General features: G+C 47.3%; 1 protein-coding gene across 4 annotated transcripts in view; it reads left to right on the top strand.

The window, feature by feature from the left end:
- PDZD2 (PDZ domain containing 2) overlaps positions 1 to 25,174 on the top strand; it is a 342,143-nt gene that overhangs the window by 99,312 nt on the left and 217,657 nt on the right. For all 4 annotated transcript variants that reach the window (XM_066373870.1, XM_066373861.1, XM_066373853.1 and 1 more), the window contains exon 2: positions 21,236 to 22,064. In XM_066373870.1, coding sequence (XP_066229967.1) covers positions 21,589 to 22,064 — 476 coding nt within the window. In that variant the 5' untranslated portion in view covers positions 21,236 to 21,588. The remainder of the gene's footprint in view (positions 1 to 21,235; positions 22,065 to 25,174) is intronic.

The raw sequence follows: 25,174 nt of genomic DNA, 5'->3' as shown, positions 1-25,174 counted from the left end.
AGATGGCACAATTGCACTGAAAATTACAGGTGGTGCTCAGCAGGGACGAGGACGAGGACGGAGGGCTAGAGAGAATCACATGGGCTCCTTTGTAAGGAAAAGGGCGAGGCTGAGAACCACCGCCCATTCTGCTCCCTCCACTGTAACACTTGTAATCCTCATCCTTCCCTTTACTCTCACTAATTCCCAAAAGGTGGGATGATGTCTATTTTGTTCCCCTTTGTGTTGCCTGAGCACAATGCTGCCCCAGAGGTGCTGGGTAACCACTTTCTGAATGAATGAATGGGAATTATTTGACAGTAATGGAGATGGAATTAAGTCTGCACCGGAGGTGATGCTCAGGAGCTGGCCCAGGCCTCACACTGCTGAGGGCAGTGTATCTGGTGACCCCCAGTTGGACAGAGTGAACATCCGGACCCCACGATCTTCTGTGGCTTGTGTTGGAGTCAGTGCGTCATGACCAGACTGCCGGGATGTGGCATGAAGCCGACCTAACCTAGGTAGAAGCAAACACATGTGGCTCCATGGCTGCAAGTCTGTTTCTATTTTGGACAGTTTGTTGGGTAAACATCCAGCAGGCGCTGTTTCACCTCAAGGAGGATAAAAAAGAAGCTTTGGATCAGAATCCTAGGGCCAGAGTTTGGGCCAGCAGTGACATTTCTAGAGTCACCAAGCAAATGTTTTCCAACTACCAATTGTAATTTGGAGTTTCAGTGTTCGAAACGGACAGCAGATCAGACATGAAAAAGTACAGAGCCTCCAAGGTAAAAATGAGGGGGAAAAAATCAATATCGACTTAATGTTGAGTAATAGAGCCAGGTTTCCGCCCAAGCTGGGCGCTTGGTTTTTACTTTTAAGTTGTTCCTCCTGATACTTTCAAACCCTGTTGTGTTCTGATTCACCGAAGAGTTGGAAGAAGTCGATTAATTTTTAATGCATAATGCAGAGTCAGGACGTTCCTGAGTGGGTTTGGAGGTGGGCCGGGTTCCAGCCGAGCCCAGCGCCTGCAGCCCCAGGACCCGGGCTGCGGTGAGGGCTGGGGAGGCGCTTCGCTCATCAGCGACGTCGTGATGCTTGTTGATGAAAACTTCCAGACAAAACGCTGCCTTTCCAAGGACCAGAGCTGGATTTTGTTTGTTTGTTTGTTTGTTTTTCTTGTGCTCAGTGAAAGTCCCTTGTGAGCCCCCAAACGATGCCTCTGTGCCTCACGCGTCCTTGTCGGTCATTCCACCAAGACTTATGTGCCCTGGCAGGCTGAGCAGACGCTTCCTTCCCCGAAAGATGAAAAACATGTCACTGAAAATATTAGTCAGGCTCAAGGAAGAGCTTTGTGAGTTCTGCATAATCACAAAGAAAGAGAAAGTAGGTCACGTTGGGAGCCTGTCCTGTTTGCGAAAGCAAAAGAAAAGAGGATAAAGAAGAAAGTGTCAAAGAATTCCCTTTTGTCACAGCTTCCTAAGCTGACCTGATCTGTGTCCGAGGCTTGATCTGACACCAGCCCTGCACCCTGGGGTCTCCCACGGGCTCATTGAGCTGCGTGGGCCCACGGGGAGCCAAGACCCGTGGATGGGTCCCTTGTGTGGGCTTCAGAGAGTTTGATTGACAGCTGAATGGCAAGCATTTGGACTTGAAGGGAATATTTTGGGGGCTTCTCTCAGGTTGAGGGATGCATCCTGAGTAGCAGCAGTCTCGAGGCACATGGCGGGGCACTCCCGGGTCCCAGTCCACTGGCTGCTGTTGGGTGAGGCGCTGGAAACAGGACTGAATCAGAAGTCACCCACTCCCCTGGTCTCTAGTCCTGTGGGATGTCGGGGACCAGGCCAGATTCCTCGAGAGAGGTGCTAATTGCAGGGGCCGCCCCAGAATAGCCTGGTATAAGCTGAACCTGGTGGCTTGGACAGCACCACACACTTGCCTTCGGAAGGATGCTTTCTGTGCAGGCAGCAACCCAGGGCAGTTTCCTCACAGATCTCTGGCTTTCTTAGATTCTGACTGTTAGAAAAACAGTCAAGTAGCCATGAATGGCCTCAGCTCTGGGTCTTGTCTTCTGTTTTTTCACTTTCTTTTACATATAGTTCTCATTTTTTTAAGTGAGCCTTATTTTTTTTTTGCAGAAGTTGTAAAATCTGCATTTGTTGTGTGTGAAGAAGAGTGCGTGGTAATTGGAGAGCTTGCTGTTAATGGAAACACTTGGTGGTGCAGTGTGTAAAGGGAAGAGTTCTCCGGTTGTGCAAACAAGCACAATTTAATGGAACTGCTTGAAGATGAGCTTTGAGGCCGATGTGTTTGCTGTTCATAAATTGGGAACCTCCGTGACAAGAGGCGAAGCTCTGCCACTCTGCATTTGACAAAAGAGGAAACAGAGTGATGTAGGCATTGTCTCGCTGTGTAACTATTTAGGCAACCTCCGTCTATGTGTGGATATCGCAGTCTACTTTGATGCTTATCTCGTGTCTAGCTGTCTTGTCTCCCTGCGTTTTCATCAGCATCTTTAGTAACACTGAGTCAGAGCAGACTGTGCAGGGGGGCATTAAGTTTATTACAGTCTATCCCAGGTCGAAGGGGGTGGTTTGGCTGTTTCCAGGACCACCAAAGTCGACGCGCATTTGCGTTGTGTGGAGAGGCAGAGGATGTGGAGGTAAGATACGGTCTGGCGGGTCTGCTGCTGGATTGGCCAGGGTCCATGGACAGGAAATCTAAGTCAACAGGAGGCAAGAACAGGTAGGGGAGCCAGGTCCAAAGCTGAAAATGATTAGGTCATTTCCTCACCGGCAGCAGCAAGGGCTGCGGTAGACCAAAAAGACGGGAGTATTGCATGAGACCAAGGTCAACCGCCTGCCAAGTCCAAGGGCAGCTGGAGCGAGAGAGGATGTGGGTGTGGTGGGAAGGCCTGGCTCCTCCACTCACTTCTACCTGTACTGTGCCTCCCTGGGCCTCAGTTTCTTCAACCTCTTAAATAACGTGGCTAGATTGAATGAATAACTTTCAAACTTACTTTTTTTCTTAGGCACTGAAACCTTTTTTGTTGTTGTTGTTAACCCTTTCTTGAAACAAGAATTGGATAGGAAAGCCCAGTGGGCAGATAAAATAAAAGTGGGCGTGCTCCAGTCTGTACTGGGGAGAGGAGCCAGACTGGGCGCCTGAACCCCAGCTCCTTGGCCTGTCTTACGTATCAGCGTGATTCCTTGACCTCCTGGGAGCAACAGCATTAAAGATACTGGATTAGATAAAATTTTAAATTCCTTCTAGCTCAGAAGGTTCAGCAAGACTTTGGAATCTGCCTTTGTTTTCAAAGCTGCTCATGGTTTCCTAGATACTTTTGCCTGGAGGGCGGCCCCCCCTGTTTGTGAAGGGGTCCCGTGGGCACAGTGTCAGGCCTTTCTGTCAATCACAGGCCAGCCAGAAGTTTCTGCAGGCCAGCTGACTGACCAGAGCCAGGAGGCCCTTGACCAGAGCTGGACGACAACTCACACTGTCCACTGTCTGCTAGAGGAGATACCGGGGAGCATTAGGCAGCCCGTGCCGACCCAGCCCTCCCGTCTTCCTGTGAGGCAGGGGAGTTTGGAGGCAACACGTGGGTGGTGAGTCTATGGAACTAAGAAGTGGAAGTGGTCGGGAAGCAACACCAGCAACACTGCCCATATCCCCCACACACGCAGTCTCCTGCACAGGCAGGATGTGGGAAGTAGGGGAAAATGTGGTGAAATCTTATCCTTCTTGTAGAGATCACAATCTGATTCCAAAACCAAGTCAAATTAGGGTTAGTAGCTCCCTTTCCTTTACCCAGAAATGCTGTCTTAGACCTCTTTACTCATAAAATGGCAGCTTGAGTTTTATTCAAACTACACTGTTAGAAATTCAAGGTCTCGTGAAGCATTCAATATAATTGAGGGGGAAGCCCTGAAGTTCAAAAGAAGAAAAAAAATTTTTTTTAAACACTGACTCAGGGAAGCCAGGCAGGTCCTGAAGTTCAACATTAATGCCTCCATTGTTGTCCCAGCCCTGGTCGTGGCCATGTGACTTGGAGCATATCACTTGGGCTTTCAGTGCCTGGGTTGATATCTGTTAAGTTAAGAGAACGCCCAACTGTAGCAAGGACACCATGAGATATCGCAGGATGTGAGAGTGTTGAGTGGTCACCCTGTTCTACAAACAATAGGAATGTCCACTGTGCAGCTGGTGAAATCTGGTAGGAACATCTGGAGGGTGGCGTTGTCCTGTCCACAGAGCTGCAGTCACCTGGGCTGGGACTCCTCTGTCCCCAACTGGTCATTGTTGCCATTGCTGTATCTCCAGTAACAGCTTTGCACCCAGGGCAGAGGTCCCAAAGCCAGCTGGGCTGTGCTGCTGAGCCTGTGTGGGCTGAGTGTGGGTTCTGTCCACCTGCAGCCTGATGTCTGCTCACCTGTTCTCATTACCTGGACTTCTGTCTGCCTGGCATAGGTGAGCAGTTTGAGATTTCAGCACCACCCTACGCAGAAAATAAAAACCTGAGCCCGAACAGGAAGAGATTAAAGAAGAGTAGGGAGAAAACAGGGGTGAATCAGACAGCTCAGAAGGAAAAAGAAGGTTGGTTTTTATACAAAGAATTCATGTTCACTGTAAAAAAAAAAAAAAAAAAAAAAAAACCTATAAAAGAAGATTAAAAAATACTTGTTACTCTCACCACCTAGAATCAAAAGGGTTCACGTTTTAGCTACTTTTTGACTTTTTACACACACATACATCAATATGCGTATAAATAGACCTTTAAATAAAAAGACCTTACTCAGTGGTGTGCTGGTAAACGTTAAACAAATGACTAGGGGAGAGGCCGTCTTGGTTTGCAGCATTTGCCAGTTTCCATGGTGTAAATGCTCCCACTAGGGTTGATTTCAAACTACCAACACAATGTCAACAACTTGCAAAATTCCTGAAAATTTAATAATAAGCCATTGGGAACCAGTAAGAGCCAGCTCCAGCACACCACTGACCAAGTTTTGTTCTCTAATTAGCCTTTCTTCCTCCCAATATAATGCAAAAGTCTTTATGCCTAAACTTTTGAAATTTGGCTTTATTAAATTAAATTTAAATTTTTTTAAAATTTCAGTTTGCATTTAATATTATTTTGTATTAGTTTCAGGTGTACAGCATAGTGATCAGGGAACACTTTGTAAAGTATAGGATCGTCAAATTACTTTTTGAATCAAATTGTTTCCCTTGTGGAATTGAGAGCTGGATCTTAGCCTATTCCGCTGATTGTAAACATTGTCCTCTAGTTTGAATTTGTCTGTATCTCATGTTCCGTAGATTCTTATACGAGCAGGGAGTGTACCTACACTTTATTAGGTGGCAGGAATAGAAATGTAGTTGGGGCAGGAAAAAAAAAAACATTCATGTGATCAAGCAAAAGAGAGTGTGGTGGCCAGGAACTGATTCTACAATACATTCCATTATCCCAGGACATATTTGACTTAATGGAGGCAATTTCCCCCTTTGCAGCTCCGTCTCCTTGGTCCAGTCAAGCTCTCTGCTAGAGTTGTCACTCATTTCCCCTGGCGTTTTTGATGGAAATTGGCCCCCCTCCTGTCTGTCTGATGAGAATCAGGCTGCAACTGTTTGGCCCAGGACTAACGTCCTAATCATATCCATGTTTTCCTTGTTGAAGGGAGCTTGGGGAAACTGCAGGGGGAATAGGGAGTGGAGGGCTGCAGTCACAAAGCAGGGTGTGTGTGAAGGCATCTCCTGCTTGGCTCTGGGGTAACACGCGGCCTTCCTAAGCTGGTGGACGACCGCATCTATGGGAGAGTCAGCTGGGTGGAAAAAGGAGCGGGTGCCAGAGGGCTCCCACACTGGAGTTTTAATCGCCTTAAAGAAGGCTGCCTTTATGAGCTCCTGATAACAAACCTGGCTCTCCCAGGCCCATGAGTGTAGACAGGGAGTTTCCAACTAAGCCTTCATAGGTGTGGGAAGCAGGTTGCTATGGGTGGGCGTAGAGGAGGGAAGAGTCCATTGTCACAGCAGGAAGGACTTGGCCTTTCCCTCTACCTGTGTAGCCAGTGTGAACAGAGGATGGCAAGAAATCTAGGTGGATTTCTAACACGTTCCAGTGCAGGGAGTGTAAAAGGCAAGGAACAGAGCCGGTGTGACCAGGGGCCTCTCTGGTGCGCAGGCCCCTAAGTTTCTCCATTGCCCGGGTCCATCTTTGACTCCTCTGTTCCATTCCCCACCAACCTGCTTCCCCGTGGTCACCTCGACTGGCCAACCCTGCCTCAGAAATGGCCTAAAGAGCTACCCCCGTCCCTTGTCCCCATGGCCACCATCCCGATGCTCGTTCTGTCACACCTGAGCTATGAGAACCGCCCTCCAACTGGCATCCCTGCTGTCTGGCCTCACTCTCACATATGTCCGTGCCCCTACACATACACTATTTTTTTTAAATCAGCAAAGTAATATGTTTTAATAAGCATTTAGGAAATCCAGAAATTTGAAGGTTGTTTTTTTTTTAAACCACTCTCATAGCCTTAGTTCCCTGAGATGAAATCAGTATTTCAGACTATCCTTCGGAGAGTGTTTTCGTTCCTAAGCACAATTGATCATCAACACTATTTCATCACCTACTTCCTCATCTATCATGGCGAACATTTTGCAATACTGATTCTTTTCTAAAATGTAGTCACAAGTCTGGTTGCATCACTCCCTTGCTTAAATAACTGAATAAATAAAACCACCACCAACCGAAAGCAATCAATGAACAACTAAGGTGCTGCAACTATGAGTTAATGCAGAAGTCGGGGACCTTTTTGGCTGAGACAGCCATGAACGCCACATATTTTAAAATGTTATTCCATGAGAGCCATACAATGACCTGTGTACATTACGCGCTATCCAATAAAAATTTGGTGTTATCCCGGAGGACAGCTGTGATTGGCTCCAGCCACCCACAACCATGAACATGAGCGGTAGGAAATGAATGAATTGTAATACATGAGAATGTTTTATATTTTTAACATTATTATTTTTTATTAAAGATTTGTCTGCAAGCCAGATGCAGCCATCAAAAGAGCCACATCTGACTTGCAAGCCATAGGTTCCCAACCCCTGAGTTAATGCTTCTTATCTCTCTCCCTTCCTGTCTGTCTGTCACCATCTGTCTGTCTGTCTCTCTTTCTCTCACTAAAAAACAAAAAATACCACTAACCAAAAGCCATTTGCCTACATGCGGAAGGTCAGACCCCTCGGAACGGGAGAGAAGGCCTAACAGAGCCTGCCCTTGACCCCGACCCCTGCCACCGCACGGCACCCTTGCGTGCCCTCTACGCTACTCCTGCTCCCTTTGCGTGACCGCACTGCCTGCGTGCTTGACTCTGAGAATTCCAGAGGCACTGGCTTGTGTCAATGACTCCCATCTCCCGCCATTCCCACTTTGTGACTTCTTTCATTCTTTAAGAGTTATCTTAAGTTATTTGTGTGTCTGTCCCCAGGAAAGTTAGGAATCACTTGAGAGCAGAAACAGGACTTACTCAGTTGGTATTTTTAGCAACTTGTGGTTATGCCTGGCATGGGTGGTAGGCACTCAGTAAATATTTATGGAATGAATTGGCCTCGCTTTGGTATGTCTGTTTTCATCCTCTTGCCAGTTTCACGTGTTTGTTTTTATTGGTGTCCATGGCTAATCCATATTATATTTTCTTTTCCTCTTTTATATGTTTCAGTCTTGCTGTGCTGAAATAAGAGCTCCAGGCTGAGAGCCATTGACAACTCTAGTTATGCCTTCGCTGGTGGCTTGAAGATGTTCTCAGTTTCTGGTGGCTTTACTGTACTATTTAGAAGCCCTGAGAAACAAGCTCAGTTTTTCACAGTCAACATCCCAGAATCAGTCCCCCAGCCCTCTTCTGAAGAGTTGATTTATAGGTTTATGGGAATGTCTGAAACAGGAGAAGGCAGTGTGAGTAGAAAATGGGAGCTCTATCCTCAGAAGCAGGGGGCTGGCTCAGCACTCACTGGGGGGGAAGGTGGTAGGAAAATTCAAGTGCATGAGGGCAGAGTGGGGTGCAGCTGACTCAGGGCTCTGCGCTGGGCTGTGGGGTTCTTCTGCACCTTAAAAATGCCTCTGCATCTGCCTGTGCTCCAAAGAAAAATTCATAAGGCTGTTCAAACACCATGTGCTGCTTCTTGTGGTTCTGAGAATGCTAAATATGAAGGTTTTGCCGAGGGAGGAATAAATTTATTTTCATTTTTGACACTCTATCAATAAACATTAAATTAGAGTTATTTTTATTCAAACTTATAGAAAAGGGAAGATAGTTTATTTCACTCCTGCTATGGAGACTATCTCTACAGAAATAAGGACAAGCAAATTTCTGCCCTCCAGGTTTGAAATAGAGACAGGTGTGTCCACCTTTATTGCTGTGCATTTCAGACATTTAAATGTTCACATCTGTCCTAACATTACTTTTTAATAGGCACTCCAAGCACAAAACCATATCCGTAACAGGTTGTTTTCTGGATGCAAGTAATAAAAGTCCAACCCAAACCGGCTTCAACTGAAAGGGTGTTCAGTGATTACATCAGGTGCACGCTGTCATCCCGGTCCCAGCTTCATTCTTCTCTCTTACTGTGCCATCCTCTGCCTCAGGCCTCCTCTCAGGCTGATGTCAGGATGGCAGCAGCGATTCTAGACATCTGACTCTGGGGACATCCAGAGGAAGAAAGGGAACCATCACCTCTTGGCATTTTCTCTTAGAAGTGAGGCAAAGTTTTCTAGAAGACCCCTAGGAGGCAAGTCTTGTAATTCATTGCCCAGTGTTGGGTCACCTGCCCATTCCTGAGACCATTGCTTGCCAGGGAAGGTTGTACCCATTGATCAGTGGGGCCCCCCTTTATTTTATTTATTTATTTTTTTGTATTTTTCTGAAGCTGGAAATGGGGAGGGAGTCAGACAGACTCCCGCATGCGCCCAACCGGGATCCACCCAGCATGCCTACCAGGGGGCGATGCTCTGCCCCTCCGGGGCGTCGCTCTGTCGTGACCAGAGCCACTCTAGCGCCTGAGGCAGAGGCCAAGGAGCCATCCCCAGCGCCCGGGCCATCTTTGCTCCAATGGAGCCTCGGCTGCGGGAGGGGAAGAGAGAGACAGAGAAGAAGGAGGGGGGGAGGGGGGAGAAGCAGATGGGCGCTTCTCCTGTGTGCCCTGGCCGGGAATCGAACCCGGGACTCCCACACACCAGGCCGACGCTCTACGGGGCCCCCCTTTAGAGCTGAGGTACCGACTTCCCAGAAGAGGATGGATGGATCCCTGAACAAAAGTCGGAATTGTGTTCGGGGGTGAGAATGGGAAGGAACGCTGCGCAGTCACAGTGTCATCTGCCCCTCAGAATAAGCTGTAGAATTGGCTGCCAACTGCATAGTGATTTTCACTCAGTTTCAGCTGCTTACCTTTGTTCAAATAAAATCTGACCCAGAAAAATAAACAAATAAAACTGATAGCATCAGAGCAGCTCCGTTTGTAAACCTACAGGAGGTCGCAGTCCTAGGATAACTGTTTGACAATCCCTGGTAGAGTAGTACGTCGTGTGTTTACGTCAAACGTTTTTCTAGGCCTTGTCTCCTTTCATCCTCATGACGGTTGTATTGTGTGGGACAAGAGGCTGGCTGAGCAGAGAGGACCAGCACTTACAGGGGCCAGGCACACAGGGCCAAGGAAGGCAGCTGGGCTGGGAGGAACAGATGTGGTACCTGAGATCAGAGGCCAAGGTGACAGGGAGCCAGAAGAGAAGTCCCTCTGTGGGCTGCTGAGCAGCTAGCTCTCCCACGAGCTGACTCATTCGCTCCCTGCCTGCGCAGTGTGAGGCCCTGGCCCACAGCTGATAGGGGCCTCCAGAGGAAGTCAAAGACTTGTTGAGGCACGGATGGAGCTGTTGGGTAGGATTACCTCACCAAGGGCAGACAAGGCACGCAGCCCAAGGGCTCCCAGAGCTGCATTTTCGGATGGGGTAGGTATAGGATTGCCACGTGAAATAAAAGATGCCTTGTTTAACATAACTAGCAGATAGACAACGATATTTTGTATAAATATATCCCAAATAGTGCATGGGACATGTACGTACTAACACATACTGCAATATTTGGGACATATTTATACTAAAGCATTTCTGCTGTTTATCTGAAATTTATATTTAACTGGGCACTATGGGTTCCTATTTGTTAACTCTAACAACCCTCCATGGGTAGGGAATGAGAGATCTCCTGAAATATGAGTAGAGCTGACTTTCCTCCCATGGTCTCCACTCTACGTCATGGAGTCACCAGCCCCTCTCAGAGCCTATAGTTTCCAAGGCCCTGTTGTGTCCAAGCAAAAAAATGCTTTCCACAAAATGCTTATTTAAAATGTCAATTCTCTGAATGGCCTCCAGTGATTCTGAGACTGGTTCAGATTTTAAGGGTGAGGGTGACGTTCCTGAGGGTGAGGACGTCACTTTGTTTATTGCACTCCGTAAATATTTGGCGAATGAATGAGTGAATGAATGAATTATTTCTCCCCGCGGAATCCACGGTGGCTTCACCAGTGTTTATCTTGTGGAACCCAGGAACCCCAGAAGCACAGGCATCTCTATTTCCATTTCCTCTCTGATCATGAGACTTGTGGGGAAGGACCCGGGCGGAAGGCATAACGGGGAGACGGAGAGCAGTGAGAAGGACAAGATGAGCAGGAGAGAACGGGGCCAGCAAGCAGGCCCTGGGGAGGGAGGCCAAGTGTTTAATCACCTCCTCAGGCCACCAGACGTCCGATTTCAAGTCGAGAGCAGGTCTTCAGGCCTTTTCACAGGGTTCCTTTGGAGTCTGACTTGCACAGTCCAGGTCAGGCACTCGCAGTTGGAATGATCTGGAACCTGGAGCCATCAGACCAGGGTGTTTAAAGCCTGTTGGAAATGCTTCAGCAGAGCTTGGTGGGTGGCAGGTAATAGCCATTTTTTGCTCATCCAGGTAATTCCCCAGATCAGAAGAGGCCTGGGGGCATCTGTTTCCCTCAGCATCTAATTCTGCATACTTAGCCAAGTAAAGACTAGGTTTCTGTCCTAAAACTTTAAACCCACGATGAACCCAACTAGCTGTATTTCCCCCCCCCCCCCCCATGTAGACATGCCCTAGTGCCTTCATTACCTCCAAGACAGAGAACTCTAAGGGCTTGGGGTTTTTTGTTTGTTTGTTTGTTTGTTTAGTTCCAGTGTTCCTGGCAAGAGGCTTTACCTAATGGATAAGAGCCTGTTTCCCATGTGAAGTGAGTTTTTCCCAATGGATGCCTTGGGCACCTAGCGCTCTGTTGACTGAATTGCAGGTCCCCTCACAATCTGTTCCCCCATCTGTGTCCTGCTGAGGGGTGCAGCCACAGGGCCTTAGGGCCCCGGGAAATGCTGGAGCTGCCTGGAATTTCAGCAGCATAAGGCTCCTCAGCAGGGCTCCGGGCCAAGAGTGGTAAAGAGAACAAGGACTCCCCTGGCTCATCCTTTGTGACTTTGGTTCTGTCCCCGCTGTCGGCCTCGCTCTCACGCGCACTGTTCCGAGCAGATCACAGCCGTGCTGCAGAGGGCCTGCCGCGTGACTGCTTTGTGGTCTCTGTAGTTTTGTTAAATCTAGAAAGTGTCCTTGGTCCTTGAGGGCAATAGTGAGACCCCCTCCCCACAAGCCTGAACTTAGAAATACAGAAGATAAATTTCTGTGTTGAGAAGGAAACTAGGAAATACATCATACACAGTTGAATAGCCCACTCCAGGAATACCCAACTTAAGAAATTGTCTATAAAAACAAATAGAATCCAAAACTTAAATTAGAATCACCTTGGGGACAAGGGACTAAAATATGATTCTATTCAGAGAAGAGAAATTAACACTCACTGACGTTATGACACGTAGTTTGGAGGAAGGGTATGGATAGAAGGGGGGGTGGGAGTTTGTGCCAAGAACAGGAAGGAAAAGCTTCAGAGCTAAACTTGGGCAATACCTTTTCAGGTGTCGTCTAGTGGAGGGCAGTCTGGCTTAGTGGGTAGTTTCCTTTGCAAAGCCCGGGCTGGTGTGGCAGAGAGAGTGCCTTCTCTGGGGGCTCACCTGTGCTCACCTGGTTCTCCTTGTTCTGAAGTTTGCCTTCCTCTGCATCCTGCAGCAGGAAAAGCAGGTATTGATCAGGTCAATGCAAACATCCTGCCCACATGGTAACTATATTTCCAGTTGAAAGTTAGTGAACAAGCGTTCTTGCTGGTGACAGTATGCCCACACTTGAGAGGCAGATGTTCTTTCATTGTGCAGATAGAATTCATGTTTCTGGGCCTGGAACATTAATACTGAGCCTATGCAACAACAGCAGGATCTTAAAAGATAGTGGGCCCAACCTCCTCATATCTCCAGACCTCTCCCCAGCGCCATCACGGCAGTGCCCAGAGCTGAACCTCCACTTGATGATTTCCAGCCTAGTCTCTTCCCATTTCTGCCCTCCCGTGCTATTTTCTCTCTACTTTACTTTATTTCTCTCCCACCCCCTTTTTAGAATCAAGATGGTGCATGAGTAGCTGTGGGGTCCATGGAGGGTAAAGGGACTGGTGTCTCACATTCCTTCACCGTCTTTTCTTCTCCCTCGTTCTGATTTCCCGCCTGGAAGAGGTCAGATGAGGATTCTTTTTTCTCTCACTCCCATGGACTTTGACTTGCCTTCTCAGGAGCAATGTCTGAGGCCTTTCCCACAGGGAGGCCTGGGAAAAGGGGACACTTCTCGGAGAGGCGCCCATCTGAACCTTTGTGCTCCGTGATCTCTCGGCTTCCTCTGAGGATACTCTCTCTGCACCCGGCTGGGAGGGGAGGGTGGGGGAGGCCGCTGTCTGCACATTTGAGCCCTTGCCAAATTGAAGTGTCAGTGGGGCCTCCATGGAAACCCCGATTTCCTCCTGAACTCCATCCCCCAGGCAAGTATGTTCTCTGTTCTTAAAACTTTGGTTCTTTCTGCTCCTCCAAAGAGCTTTTATTCAGTACAATATATTTCTTCTTGTCTTCTGAAAGAGCTGAACTCTGGTTATAAGCACGTGAATTTAAAACCGCCCAGGGGCCTTCTTCCTCCCTTGCCTTGGCAGATACTCAAAATCTGATAAAGCAATTTGGCCCATCTCTTCTGCAGTTTAAAACTTCCATGTGTTATGTAGATGCTTCTTAATGAGGCTAGTGACTCCATCCCTGACTTGCTAACTCAGCTCCAAAGTCCGGGAAGATGCTAGAACTAGAAGGAAACTTAATAGAACCACCTAATTTGGCAGATAAGGAAACTGAGGTTCAAAGATGCTAAATGATTTGCCTAGGGACCTGCAGTTAGCTAATAGCAGAGTAGATTACTGGCTACTATAAATATTTGAGCCACTGGTAATTAATGATGAGGTCAGAGGCTCTGCAGTTAATATGCTGAGGATTCAAATATAGTAAGTAGATTATTTACCCAAAAGCCTAAGCACTAAAAGCATCTAAATAGCACAATTGTTCTGAAAGGAATAATTGTAAAGTATTGTAAGATAACTATTTTTTTAAATACCTCCAGTGCAACTGAAGGAGAACTTACTTTAACATATGCTATATGTTGATGGTGTGATCTATAGGGTTGTGGGTGACAGGTTGATGGCATCATGGCTGCTGAATCGAGTCCATGCAAATTGAGCAGAAAGGTCACATTAAAATGGGCCACCACAGCGACCTCATGATTATCTTGCTGTTGACACAGAAGCTGTGATTGTCTCAGCCAGTTGCCCACTTGGTCGACAGCAACTATTTCAAAGTATTAAATTGCCAATTCACAAAAATATACAGAAACTCATAAATGCCCTCTTTCCCCAATCATTATGCTCTTTTAGTATTAAATACCCAAACCCCAGAAATGTTCTTAGTCCAAAACTGGCCAGATCCTGAGGAAAAAATCTTAAACTGCGGATGGACAAACTTGTTTCAGTATCTGAAGCCACAGCAAAAGTATTTGAGAGGTAGGTAGGGGACAGAAATAATTAATTATATTCATTTTTATTTTCTGGTCTCCAACTATGTTCTTATAGTCATCTTGGAAAAAAAATATCACAGTGATTCATGAACGTCCACAATTTCTACTCCTTCCCATGTTTTGTTATTTGGATAAATAGCCCACATTTGAGGAAATACAACAACTTCAAGTTTTAGATCTTGCAGTTTAGATCTGCATGTCATCCTTTTTTATTTCATTCACTTTTCATATCTTCCTGTTCTTCCAGGGTCAGGAATGGAGGGCTCTCAGTCCTGTCTTGATGGGCACTTCTCTTATCTGAAAAACCGAGGGCCGAGGCAGCAATCCCTGAGGTTCCTTCTAGGTCCTCACCTTCTAGAATGGGTGTGGGGACAGCTCTGTCCTCCCGTAGAGCCCCAGCATCGACCTGGGAAAGGCTCACTTTCCAGAATCCGCCAAGTGCCCCCGAATGTTTTGCTTTACCTCCCTTTGCACACTCTATCCGATGCTCTCTTTCTTCACCCCTCCTCCCCCACCCCCACTCCATTCCTCATCCCTTCTTCTCTAGGCCAGTGCAGTGAGGGCACAGTCATCCCTTGTTGCATGAAATAAAGACGGGGTCTCATTCCTCTTCTGTCTCGTAAGCACAGCCATTCAATTAGCCCAGAATCAGTGATTTCGATAGATAAAAATTAGCCAATACCTTGCTCTTCCAAAACATAAGCCAACCTACAGGAGTCACGATCTTTATATTTGCAGTTTCTGAGTCAGCTGTGGGTTTGTCTGTAGCACCTGGGACTGTGCAAGGCATTAGTAAACCCTTGTATGAATTTGTGTGTGCTTTTAGCTCTAACAGGGGCAGAAACATGTCCTGGTTTCCTTTTGATTGTTGTCTTTGGTGCCCCCAAATCAAAGTAGGGACTCAATATAGCTGCTAATTAGACATATAGCCCGCCAGCGTTGGTGGAGTGGGCTGAGACGCCCTTGCTTTCTAAGGTGGTGCTGAGGGTTGGAGGGGAGAAGACAGAGGGGAAACATCCGGCCAGTAGCAGCATTTCCGCCCATCATCTCTTCAGGCCAGGCCAGAGTCTCTGCCCTTGGCTGCCCTTGGCAGACACTCCCTCCCCTCAGTCCCTCACTTTATTCAGACTTCTCAGAGGGGCCTTTCCTAACCCCCCAAGCCCCCATCACTCACTAGCCTGACACAGACACAGTTCTCTTTATGGTACTAATTACCATCTGACGACATTGAGTATTTTACATTTACTGATTCACCATCATATCATGATGGTTTGTAGGAACCTTCTGTTTTTTTCTTTCCTTTTAAAGATTTTATTTATTGATTTCAGAGAGAGGAGAGAGAGACGGGGGAGGAGCAGGAAGCATGAACTCATAGTAGTTGCTTCTTGAGTGTGCCTTCACTGAGCAAGTCTGGGGCTTCGAACCCCGCGAACTGAGCATTCCAGGTCAACGCCCCATCCACTGCGTCACCACAGGTCAGGCAACACCATCTGTTTTGTTCAGGACCCAAAACGTGATAGGCACTCATGAACATCTGTTGAATGAATGACTAGTAGATATTTTGTCAACACTGCTTTTCCTTTAAAGTGTGAGCATTTTGTAAACATCAAAAGAAGAATCCAGTCCAGAAGGTAGGAAGATGAGATGGAGGTTTAGGAACTTGGAACTTGGCAGAGGTCAGACTAGGAGACGACAAGAATCAGGACAGTTTGTAGGAGTCTGCTGTGAATCTGACTGTGAGTTGAGGTCTGGATGAACCCCTGCTCGGGTTGAGGATTTAGCCTCCAGATTTCGGGAATCACAGGGCCTGTGACTTTGGGCAGACGATTGGTTTCAGTTAGTTCTGTGTCTCCCAGTCGTTTTCATTCTTGTCCCCCACTCCTCACCCTGAAGGAAAAAAATTTTAATTTATTTAAATTTTATTCATTTTAAAATTTAATTTAATTTAATCTCCCTAACACAGAAGTTAAATACCAGGAATAAGGCTCTTTTTTTATCAGATAGGATTGAGAAAAAAGAAGGTTGGGGGAAGGGCACTAACCATTATAATATCTAAGGCTTTTTTGGCCCCGTCCCACCCTCGAACTAGTATTTATCCCCTTGTGAGTGACATCACTCTGTTGTGTATGCATGAGTTAGCCGAAAGGGGAGCGGAGAAAGTTGGTAGATGCTAAACACAGTATCAATAAATTACTTCAGTAACAGAAGCATTTATTTTGAATGCTAAGGCTGTCAGCTTCAGGCTACTCAAAATTAATTTAAATTATCACAGATGTTTGCTTGAGATGCGACTCTAATTGGAGAATTATATATGATAGATAAAAGTGAGCTGGACCGTGCAGTGGCCCTCCATGTCCACAAATTCTACTTACCATTGATATGGATTGATCTTCAGGATGAGGCACTTTTAGACCTTTGCGAGATCAGCCAAACAGGGATGTTGGTATTTGTAACTATTTGTAGATCTCTGTTCTTTTTTGTCTTCTCTGGATCAACATCTTGCCCACTGGAATGTTTCAATGGTGGTTGTGGAAGAACCACACTTTACATAGTATTGCAAAATTGTGTATCTTTTCTTGTACCCTGATTCATCTAACATTATTGAGATGGATCAGAATACGTCGCCTGACCAGGTGGTAGCACAGTTGATAGAGCGTCAAACTGGGATGCAGAGGACCCAGGTTCAAAACCCCAATGTCGCTGGCTTGAGCACAGGCTCACCAGCTTGGGCGTGGGGTTGCTGGCTGGAGCGTGGAATCATAGACATGACCCCATGGTCACTGCTTGAGCCCAAAGGTCACTGGTTTGAAGCCCAAGGTCACTGGCTTGAGCCCAAGATCACTGGCTTGAGCAAGGAGTCATTCACTGTGCTGGAGCCCCCAAGTCAAGGCACATATGAGAAAGCAATCAATAAACAACTAAGGTGCCACAATGAAGAATTGATGCTTCTCATCTCTCTCCTTTCCTATCTGTCTCTATCTGTCCCTCTTTCTGTCTCTCTCTCTCTCTCTCTCTCTCTGTCTCTGTTACCACACACACACACACACACACACACACACACACAAGAATACCTCTACTTCCCTTGTTTGAAGAAAATCCAGGGGAAGTGATAGAATAGGGGATTGGAAGGATTATTGAAAATTACCAATTATAGGCATGGAATTGAAAAGTCATATAGCTCATGAACATCAAAGTAAATAAGACTAACTGGCCATATTTGTATCTCATGACTCTATCCCCTTGGCCATAACTGATTGGATGACAGAAGGACAGCTGCTCCAAGCAGAGCCAATCAGCTTTGCTCACCTTCAATGTATCATTTAACAACTTTTAGTTGCGAAGTATAGAAAACATTTCAAGGTAACTTTATTTTCATTTAAAAAATTGTTTTAGGACCTGGCCGGTTGGCTCAGTGGTAGAGCGTCGTCCTGGCGTGCAGAAATCCCAGGTTCGATTCCCAGCCAGGGCACACAGGAGAAGCGCCCATCTGCTTCTCCACCCCTCCCCCTCTCCTTCCTCTCTGTCTCTCTCTTCCCCTCCCGCAGCCAAGGCTCCATTGGAGCAAAGATGGCCCGGGCGCTGGGGATGGCTCCTTGGCCTCTGCCCCAGGCGCTGGAGTGGCTCTGGTTGCAACAGAGCGACACCCCGGAAGGGCAGAGCATCGCCCCCTGGTGGGCAGAGCGTCGCCCCTGGTGGGCGTGCCAGGTGGATCCCGGTCGGGCGCATGCGGGAGTCTGTCTGACTGTCTCTCCCCGTTTCCAGCTTCAGAAAAATCCAAAAAAAAAAATTGTTTTAGTTTAGTTTTTCTTTACCATTTCTCTCTTTTTTAAAAATAGTTAAGTTTTAAAAATGCAATTTATTATAAGAATCGATGTGATCTTTTAAATTGAGGGGGAGTTCAGCACTGCATCCCATCCAGGACCGCTCGATCTAAGCCCAGGATTGCTGTGGGGAACCAGAGCGTGCTCTTTCCCTAGTCTTGCACCTCTGCCTTCTACTGATCAATTTTATTTCTTGGCAGGATGGCTTTTTTGCTGCTCAGCTGACACAGAAGGTAGAATATTGCCATCTAGAATCCCTAGTTCAGAAGTTACGGTTCTCACTGCACATTGGAGACGAGGCCCTTTCTCTCTAGGTCCCAGTGCTCAGTTCTCCGGCAGGACTCTAATTCCCACTTACCCAAGGTGCTCAGCTCTGAGCCCATCACAGGGGCCGGGGGTTATATTACATGAATGTGGCTGCTGGGAGCCTACTTTTGTCGATTCTGTTAAGAGGGCTGTCATAGACTTATTACACACTAGTTTCCATTTATTTATGCATCCCCCCACTAGACTATGAATTCCTTCAGGCCAAGGAATTTGCCTTATTAACAGTATATTCCCAGTGCCAAGTTCAAGGCCTGGTTCTTAATTTATGTTCAATAAATATGGATTGAATGAATATGAGTTGACATCAGGAAATAAATTCTCTATTCCTCTTAAGTTTGGTTTTCTTCAACAAGACTTATATAAAGGGTATCTTGCCTAAGATATTTACTCTGTTTTCATATGTAGGGAACCATTGGAACTGAAACTAACACTTCGAATCACAGACCATTAAGATTTGAAGTTAAAGGCTCTTTAAAAAAAACATTTTTTTGAAGTCATTGAGAGTCTACAGGGTGACAGGCACTGTGCTGGGGTAGTATATTGTTGATTATGACACGGTCACCATATTTAAGGGTCTCACCATGGAGTTTGAGAGACCTTAGAGATCACTTAGCTTAATTTTCTCATTTTACAGATGAGGAAAAGGAGACTCATAAAGGTTCCTAGGCCTGATGGAAAATGTTTTGATTTATTTATAAGATTTTAATATGTCTGCATGGCATTACTTTTCAGTGAGAGGTGTTATTTATTTTAACCAAACATTCCATTTTTGTACATTTTATAGAATATCTTTTCTTTGATTTTGCATTTCTTTTTAGTAGGCATATGATTATGTAGATGATATTCGCTAAGCTTTTGATTTACTTGGAACCCATTAATAGCTGGCACTCGAGTTCTTTGGAAAATCAAAACTTAGGATACTAGACATTTCTTTATGGTTTTACTGAGTAATAAAGTTATTTATTATTGACATGGCTTCTGACACCTCTCCCATTTATTATTATTTCTTGTTAAATCACTTCCTGAGAAGGGGAAGAATGTTTTCCATCTTTGATGGCACAGTTTACATTGACTTTCTCAGGGCAAAAGTAGAGTTCAGAGAAGAGAGTGAAAGGGGTCATTCTTCTGCCTATACAGGGGATGAAGGTGAAAACTTTCTTTCATGGAAAAGAAAAATTAGTGATATAATTCAATTAACCTTTTATCAGAGAGACTAATGATGTGCCAGACATGTGCAGTGTTCAGCTGGGGAAGGCTGCCACAGCTCCGTGCTGCCGCTGGCCCTGCAGGCTGGTAAGAGCACCACTGTTGTATGTCAAAGGACAAGCCAGGGAGGGCCAGGCCTTCTCACCCAGAAGCTTGGGGAAACATTTGTCTGGAGGAGAAGGCTTTTGAATGGGCCAAAGCATAGATTGGTTTTCACAGTTTACCAAAGTGTAGGCCCAGTAGTCGTGGCCATCACGGCCATTAACGTGCAGGTTCAGGTTCCCAATAGATTCAGAGAGACGGTATAGAAACTGTGGAGCCAAAAACTGGTGAGCCATCCCTTTATTCTAGCCTTGCACCCGGCCAGCGAGTACAGACACACAGGGCACCAAAACCCACTCACACGTTCTCTGGTTCCACAACCAGGAGAATCTTTTCCGGTTTCTCCTAGAATCAAAGGCCCCCCACCATCTTGGTCACCTGAGGTTCCCCATCTCCTTCTCTCTGCACAAACTCTGCAAAACGTGGCTTCCTCCTTCTTCTCCTTTCTTCTTAAAACTTTTTGGCGCAAAACCCCTCCTCCAGCACACATTAGCATAACAATGGCCCTTCCCAAGCAGAAAGGTAATTAGCAGTTTTACCTGGCAGAGGCCATTCACGTGGGCAGCAGCCATTTTTAATAATAAAAGTGAGCAAACCCCCAAAATACAGATTTTACAAACTCATTTGTCCAACACAAAAGAAAAGAAGGAAGGAGACTAAGAGTTGTAGGGTGCTAGGGGACATGAGTTCCTGTGGATCCATGTGATAAAGATGCAATCCGCGTCTACCCTCCTGACTGGCGTCATCCTAGGGCTGAGCCTTGGTCTCTCTGTGCTGTTGACTGGCCCCTTCTCCTGTGGCAAGAACAGAGTTCTGGAATGGAGAGCCTTCCTGCGTACGCAGTTGGACAGATGAAGGCAAATGGAGAAAGATTTCAACTTTCTAGGAATGTAAGGTCTAAAGCAGGGGTCTCAAACTCGCGGCCCACCCAACAATTTTGTGCGGCCCGCTGACTAATCAAACTTCGTGGATTAGTCTGCGGGCCAGTCTGCGGGCCGCACAAAATTGTTGGGCGGGCCGCGAGTTTGAGACCCCTGGTCTAAAGTATGTCCAGAACCCCTCTATGATCTTCTAAGGCAGGGGTCCCCAAACTACGGCCCACGGGCTGCATGCGGCCCCCTGAGGCCATTTATCCGGCCCCACCGCACTTCCTGAAGGGGCACCTCTTTCATTGGTGGTCAGTGAGAGGAGCATAGTCCCCATTGAAATACTGGTCAGTTTGTTGATTTAAATTTACTTGTTCTTTATTTTAAATATTGTATTTGTTCCCGTTTTGTTTTTTTACTTTAAAATAAGATATGTGCAGTGTGCATAGGGATTTGTTCGTAGTTTTTTTTATAGTCTGGTCCTCCAGTGGTCTGAGTGACAGTGAACTGGCCCCCTGTGTAAAAAGTTTGGGGACCCCTGTTCTAAGGGGTCCTATCACACAGCCTCCTGGTTGGATGTGAGCATCATCGGGGTTGTCCTGGCAAAAGTCATCTCATTTCCCTGCTGATCAAGGAAACTAACTGGAGGTTTCTGTCTGAGAGGGAAGGGGGGGGGGGGGGTACGTGCGCGCGCGCGTGCGTGTGTGTGTGCGCGCGCGCGTGTGTGCGTGTGTGTGTGTGTGTGTGTGTGTGTGTGTGTGTGTGTGTGTGTGTGTGTGTACTGGGCAGAGGGAGCCAAGCTGGGAAATAAGGAAAGCAAACACTGCCCTTCAGTAATACAAGAGGCCGTGTGTTCTGTGTCAGAGGCTCAGTGTTGTGACTGGAAGGAATTTTTTGTTTTTTTCTCTTCCAGGTGTGAATGAATCGGGGGAGGTCCTGCTGATGCTGCTGAAGGAATACCCCGTTTCCAGGTCATTTGCACGGGCCCTGTTGTGATGTGAACCCAGCAAAGGCTTGTCCGACGCTTCCTTCCTTTCCTTGGTGAGCACTCCAGGCACAGCGATTGTCCACTCTGGGTCTGGGTCCAGTCCTCCTCTTGCCTACGCAAACGGCCCCGTCCGGAGCGGGCCTCGCTCGTCTGCCAGCCTGAACATGAACAGAGGCAAAGCCGGCGACAGCCAGGGTTCCCAAGGGCCGCGGGGCCCCATGGGGTCCGGCCCCCGGGAGCAGGTCCTCCCATGATGCTGGTGTCCGGGAGTGAGCACCATGCCCATCACCCAGGACAATGCTGGGCTGCACCTGCCCCTGCTCTGCCGCTGGCTGGAGAGGAGCCTGCGGGAGGGCGGGGACGGGCCGGAGCAGCGGCTGTGCCAGGCAGCCATCCAGAAGCTGCAGGAGTACATCCGGCTGAACTTCACGGTGGACGAGCGGGCGGCCCCGGCCGACCACAGCCCCCCGGGCATGGAGATCTGCACTGTGTACCTCACCAAGGAGCTGGGGGACACGGACACGGTGGGCCTCAGCTTCGGGAACATCCCTGTGTTCGGGGACTACGGAGAAAAGCGCAGGGGGGGCAAGAAGAGGAAGACCCACCAGGGCCCCGTGCTGGACGTCGGCTGCATCTGGGTGACGGAGCTGAGGAAGAACAGCCCGGCCAGCAAGAGCGGGAAGGTCCGGCTGCGCGACGAGATCCTCTCCCTGAACGGGCAGCTGATGGTCGGGGTCGATGTCGGCGGGGCCAGGTGAGCGCGGGGTCTCCTTCCACACTAACTTTCCGCACGGACCTCTGTAGGTTTTGTCCTAAAACGTGGTGAGTAGGAGTTAGGGTTCTATAGAGAGCCCTAACTCTCTTCTCATCAGCCTCCTCGATTCACCCTCCTAAGCGACAGATTTCAGGAGTCCGCACACCCACTTCCCACACCCTGCCAACATGGTAACTCACCCACACGATTACTTGCAATTATAATATGAGGTAATCTTTTGGGCAGTTCATAATGCTCCTGCTCTTGAGTTTGATTTTGATTTCAGTACTACCTTTAGATGATGTTATGGGGTGAACTGTGTTGCCCCAGAATTTATATGTAGACGTCCTAATCCCTGGTACCTCCGAATGTGGCCTTATTTGGAAACAGGGCCATTGCAGTTATAATTACTTAAGATGAGGTCACAGGGGAAGTAGGCTGGGCCCCTAATCCAATATGACTAGCGTCCTTATAAAAGGGGCGAAGGCATGCACACAAGGAGAAGGCCATGTGAGGAGGAGTTACGTTACCACAGCCAAGGGACTCCTGGAAGCTAGGATCAGGGTCTGGAGTATATCCTTCCCCGTCCCCTCAGAGGGAGGATGGCTCCACCACCACCTTGACCTTGGACTTCCAGCCTCCAGAACTGCGAGACAACCATTTTCTGTTGCTTATGCCGCTCAGCTTGTGGTACTTTTTATGGCGGCCCTAGGAGACGAATGCCCCTGATATTCTGACCCTGTCTCCTGTGGCTAGTTCTTCTCCGTTTCCTCCTTGACAAGAGTTACTCTGGAAACCTTACAGCAGTGTGAATGTTTTTGGAAGAGGATGCTGAAAATTCTGTGTGTGTGTTAACTGTGGAAGGAGCAGGTGCAAAATGTGGAAGATGAGGTCATGGTTTGCTTATTTTAAAAATTAACTTAGTGATCAATTTGAAAAGCCCATCCCTGGGGAGACAACAGAATTCGTAGGCATGGGTTTGGTTACCCTTTCGCATCCCAGAGCCAGTTAGGAAGCTAAATCTGTGACTGTCCCAAATGATAGACCCATCATTGCGTCCTCAGGGACTGAGACTCCTGAGGTCTATAGTTTGCTTCTTGGCTCACCGGTAGCTCTGAGGACCCCTTGTTCTTTTGAGTGGTAATAGCATCGTCCTGGAGTGAACTCCTAGAGAACTTTTGGGGATGGGGAGGGATCCTCGTCATATATGATGTCACATCAGCATTGCAGGCGTAAGTTGGTGACACACAAAGCAAAGTTTTTTGTTTGCGAGCCCTATCGCACCTACTCTGGTGAAGCTGGGCCTTTCTGGAATGTTCTTTTTACTTCTGTTTTGTGCAGAGAGGACTGTGAAGGTTTTTTGGATTAGTTCCTACAAATACTTTATAACCCCAGTCCCTCCCTCCTCAGCTAGCTTTCTATAAGTAAACCAGATCTATTCCCTGAGGACGGATTGTTCCAAATTGGTAACAAAATGTGGAATTAATTAAAATACAACCCACACACCAAAAACAAGTAGCCTTTTCTGAAAAGTAAAAGGGCCCATGTTTCACTTAAAATATCTTTTCCAGGATGTGAACCTTGACTGGACTTTCTTGTATGTTAATAAACTTGTGCAGAACAGAGAGGGCAAAAAGTATGCCTCAGGGAGGTGGACCCAGTTTCCAGACCCGCTGATGGGCCGTGTGATGGGGCCAGTTCCTCAGCCTCAGGAGATGGAGGCTATTTCCCCAACAGGGTCCTTTAATGGATGAGATAAGATGATTTATATAATGCACTGAATAGGCTTCTGGCACATGGTAGATATTCAATCAAAGGTAGCTCTCAACACCCCTCCTGGTTGGCTTCGGGCAACCTGAACCCAGGTCTCAGCATGCAACAGAGAAAACTCAAACGCCTTTGAGTTTGACAGACAGAGAAGCGCCTCGAACTTTATCAATTCACTCAGCAGGAAAGAGAATAATCTTCAACCCAGAAACCGGGGTGATATTCCAATATCGAGCAACCAGGATGGCGTGGGTCCGAGCCAGTCTGGGGGAACGCCAGCACGTGCAGGAGCAGGGTGCTGGGCTGACAGCAGGGGTCGGGCTCAGGGTGACCGGCCAGCTGCTACAGAGACGTACATGCCGGGCAGACGCGCCGTCCGTCCACCAGCCCTGCCCAGGGGCAACCTTCAGCACAGTACCCACTGTCTTAAAATTGTGTGTAAAATTAAATTTAGGGTTCTTACAAGCTCAGACTCTGGTTACCCATGGCAACCTTGAGTTCTGTCTAGGTTATAGCAGATTTTAAACAGTGTCAGGAGGGCTGCTGGAAGGTGTTACTTGGAGAAATGACTGCGGGTAGTCATGTAGATCCGAGAAAGGAAGAATTGCCAATTATACCTTTATAATATGGTCTCTGGGGCCATTCAGCATGAGGGTCCTGCCTACCTGAGTATGCCCAAAGGCACCGGCGCTCTATTCAGGACTATAGCACATATAGGAAGAAGGGGTCTTCGTGATGACCTGGAGATATTCAGGGAAGGTTAAATTATGTTCAGCTTGCTGTTTAAGAAGCCAGAGAAGCATGTAATACACTTTAGAAAGATTTCCATTACAGAAGGTTTAAAGGAAAACAAGTCTCAGCATTTAAAATTCAATTATCTGGAAAATTCGTCATGTGGAACAACCCGTTCCCCAAGGATGCCATGTGAAGGAAGCACATTTGTGCCCATTTCATTCTCCTCTGCCTTCTTTCCCCACAGGCCCTGTCATCCCATGACTGGGTTTCTGGACAGTAAGCCAGGGTTCGCCCCAGTTCTGTGTTCTCATGGCGCTGAGGAGGAAACCAAGGCTCGGGCAGGTGGTTTCCCGGGGACAAGTGTTCTTACAAGAAGTGATGGAGGGAGACTAGACTCGGGGGAAAAACACACAAGGCAATATGCAGATGATGTATCATGTAATTGTGCACCTGAAACCTGTATAATTTTATTAGCCAATGTCACCCCAACAAAGTCTATTAAAAATTTTTTTTAAAAGAGAAGAGTGAGGAGGACTAGAATTTAGGGCCTCGGACTCAAATTTTAAAACTTTTTTCCACACCACAAACAGTAACCACAGAAATTAGGG

This window comes from Saccopteryx leptura, chromosome 1 (assembly GCF_036850995.1).
Source record: "Saccopteryx leptura isolate mSacLep1 chromosome 1, mSacLep1_pri_phased_curated, whole genome shotgun sequence".
Lineage (NCBI taxonomy): Eukaryota > Metazoa > Chordata > Mammalia > Chiroptera > Emballonuridae > Saccopteryx > Saccopteryx leptura.
This window is presented reverse-complemented; position numbering and strand designations above follow the sequence as displayed.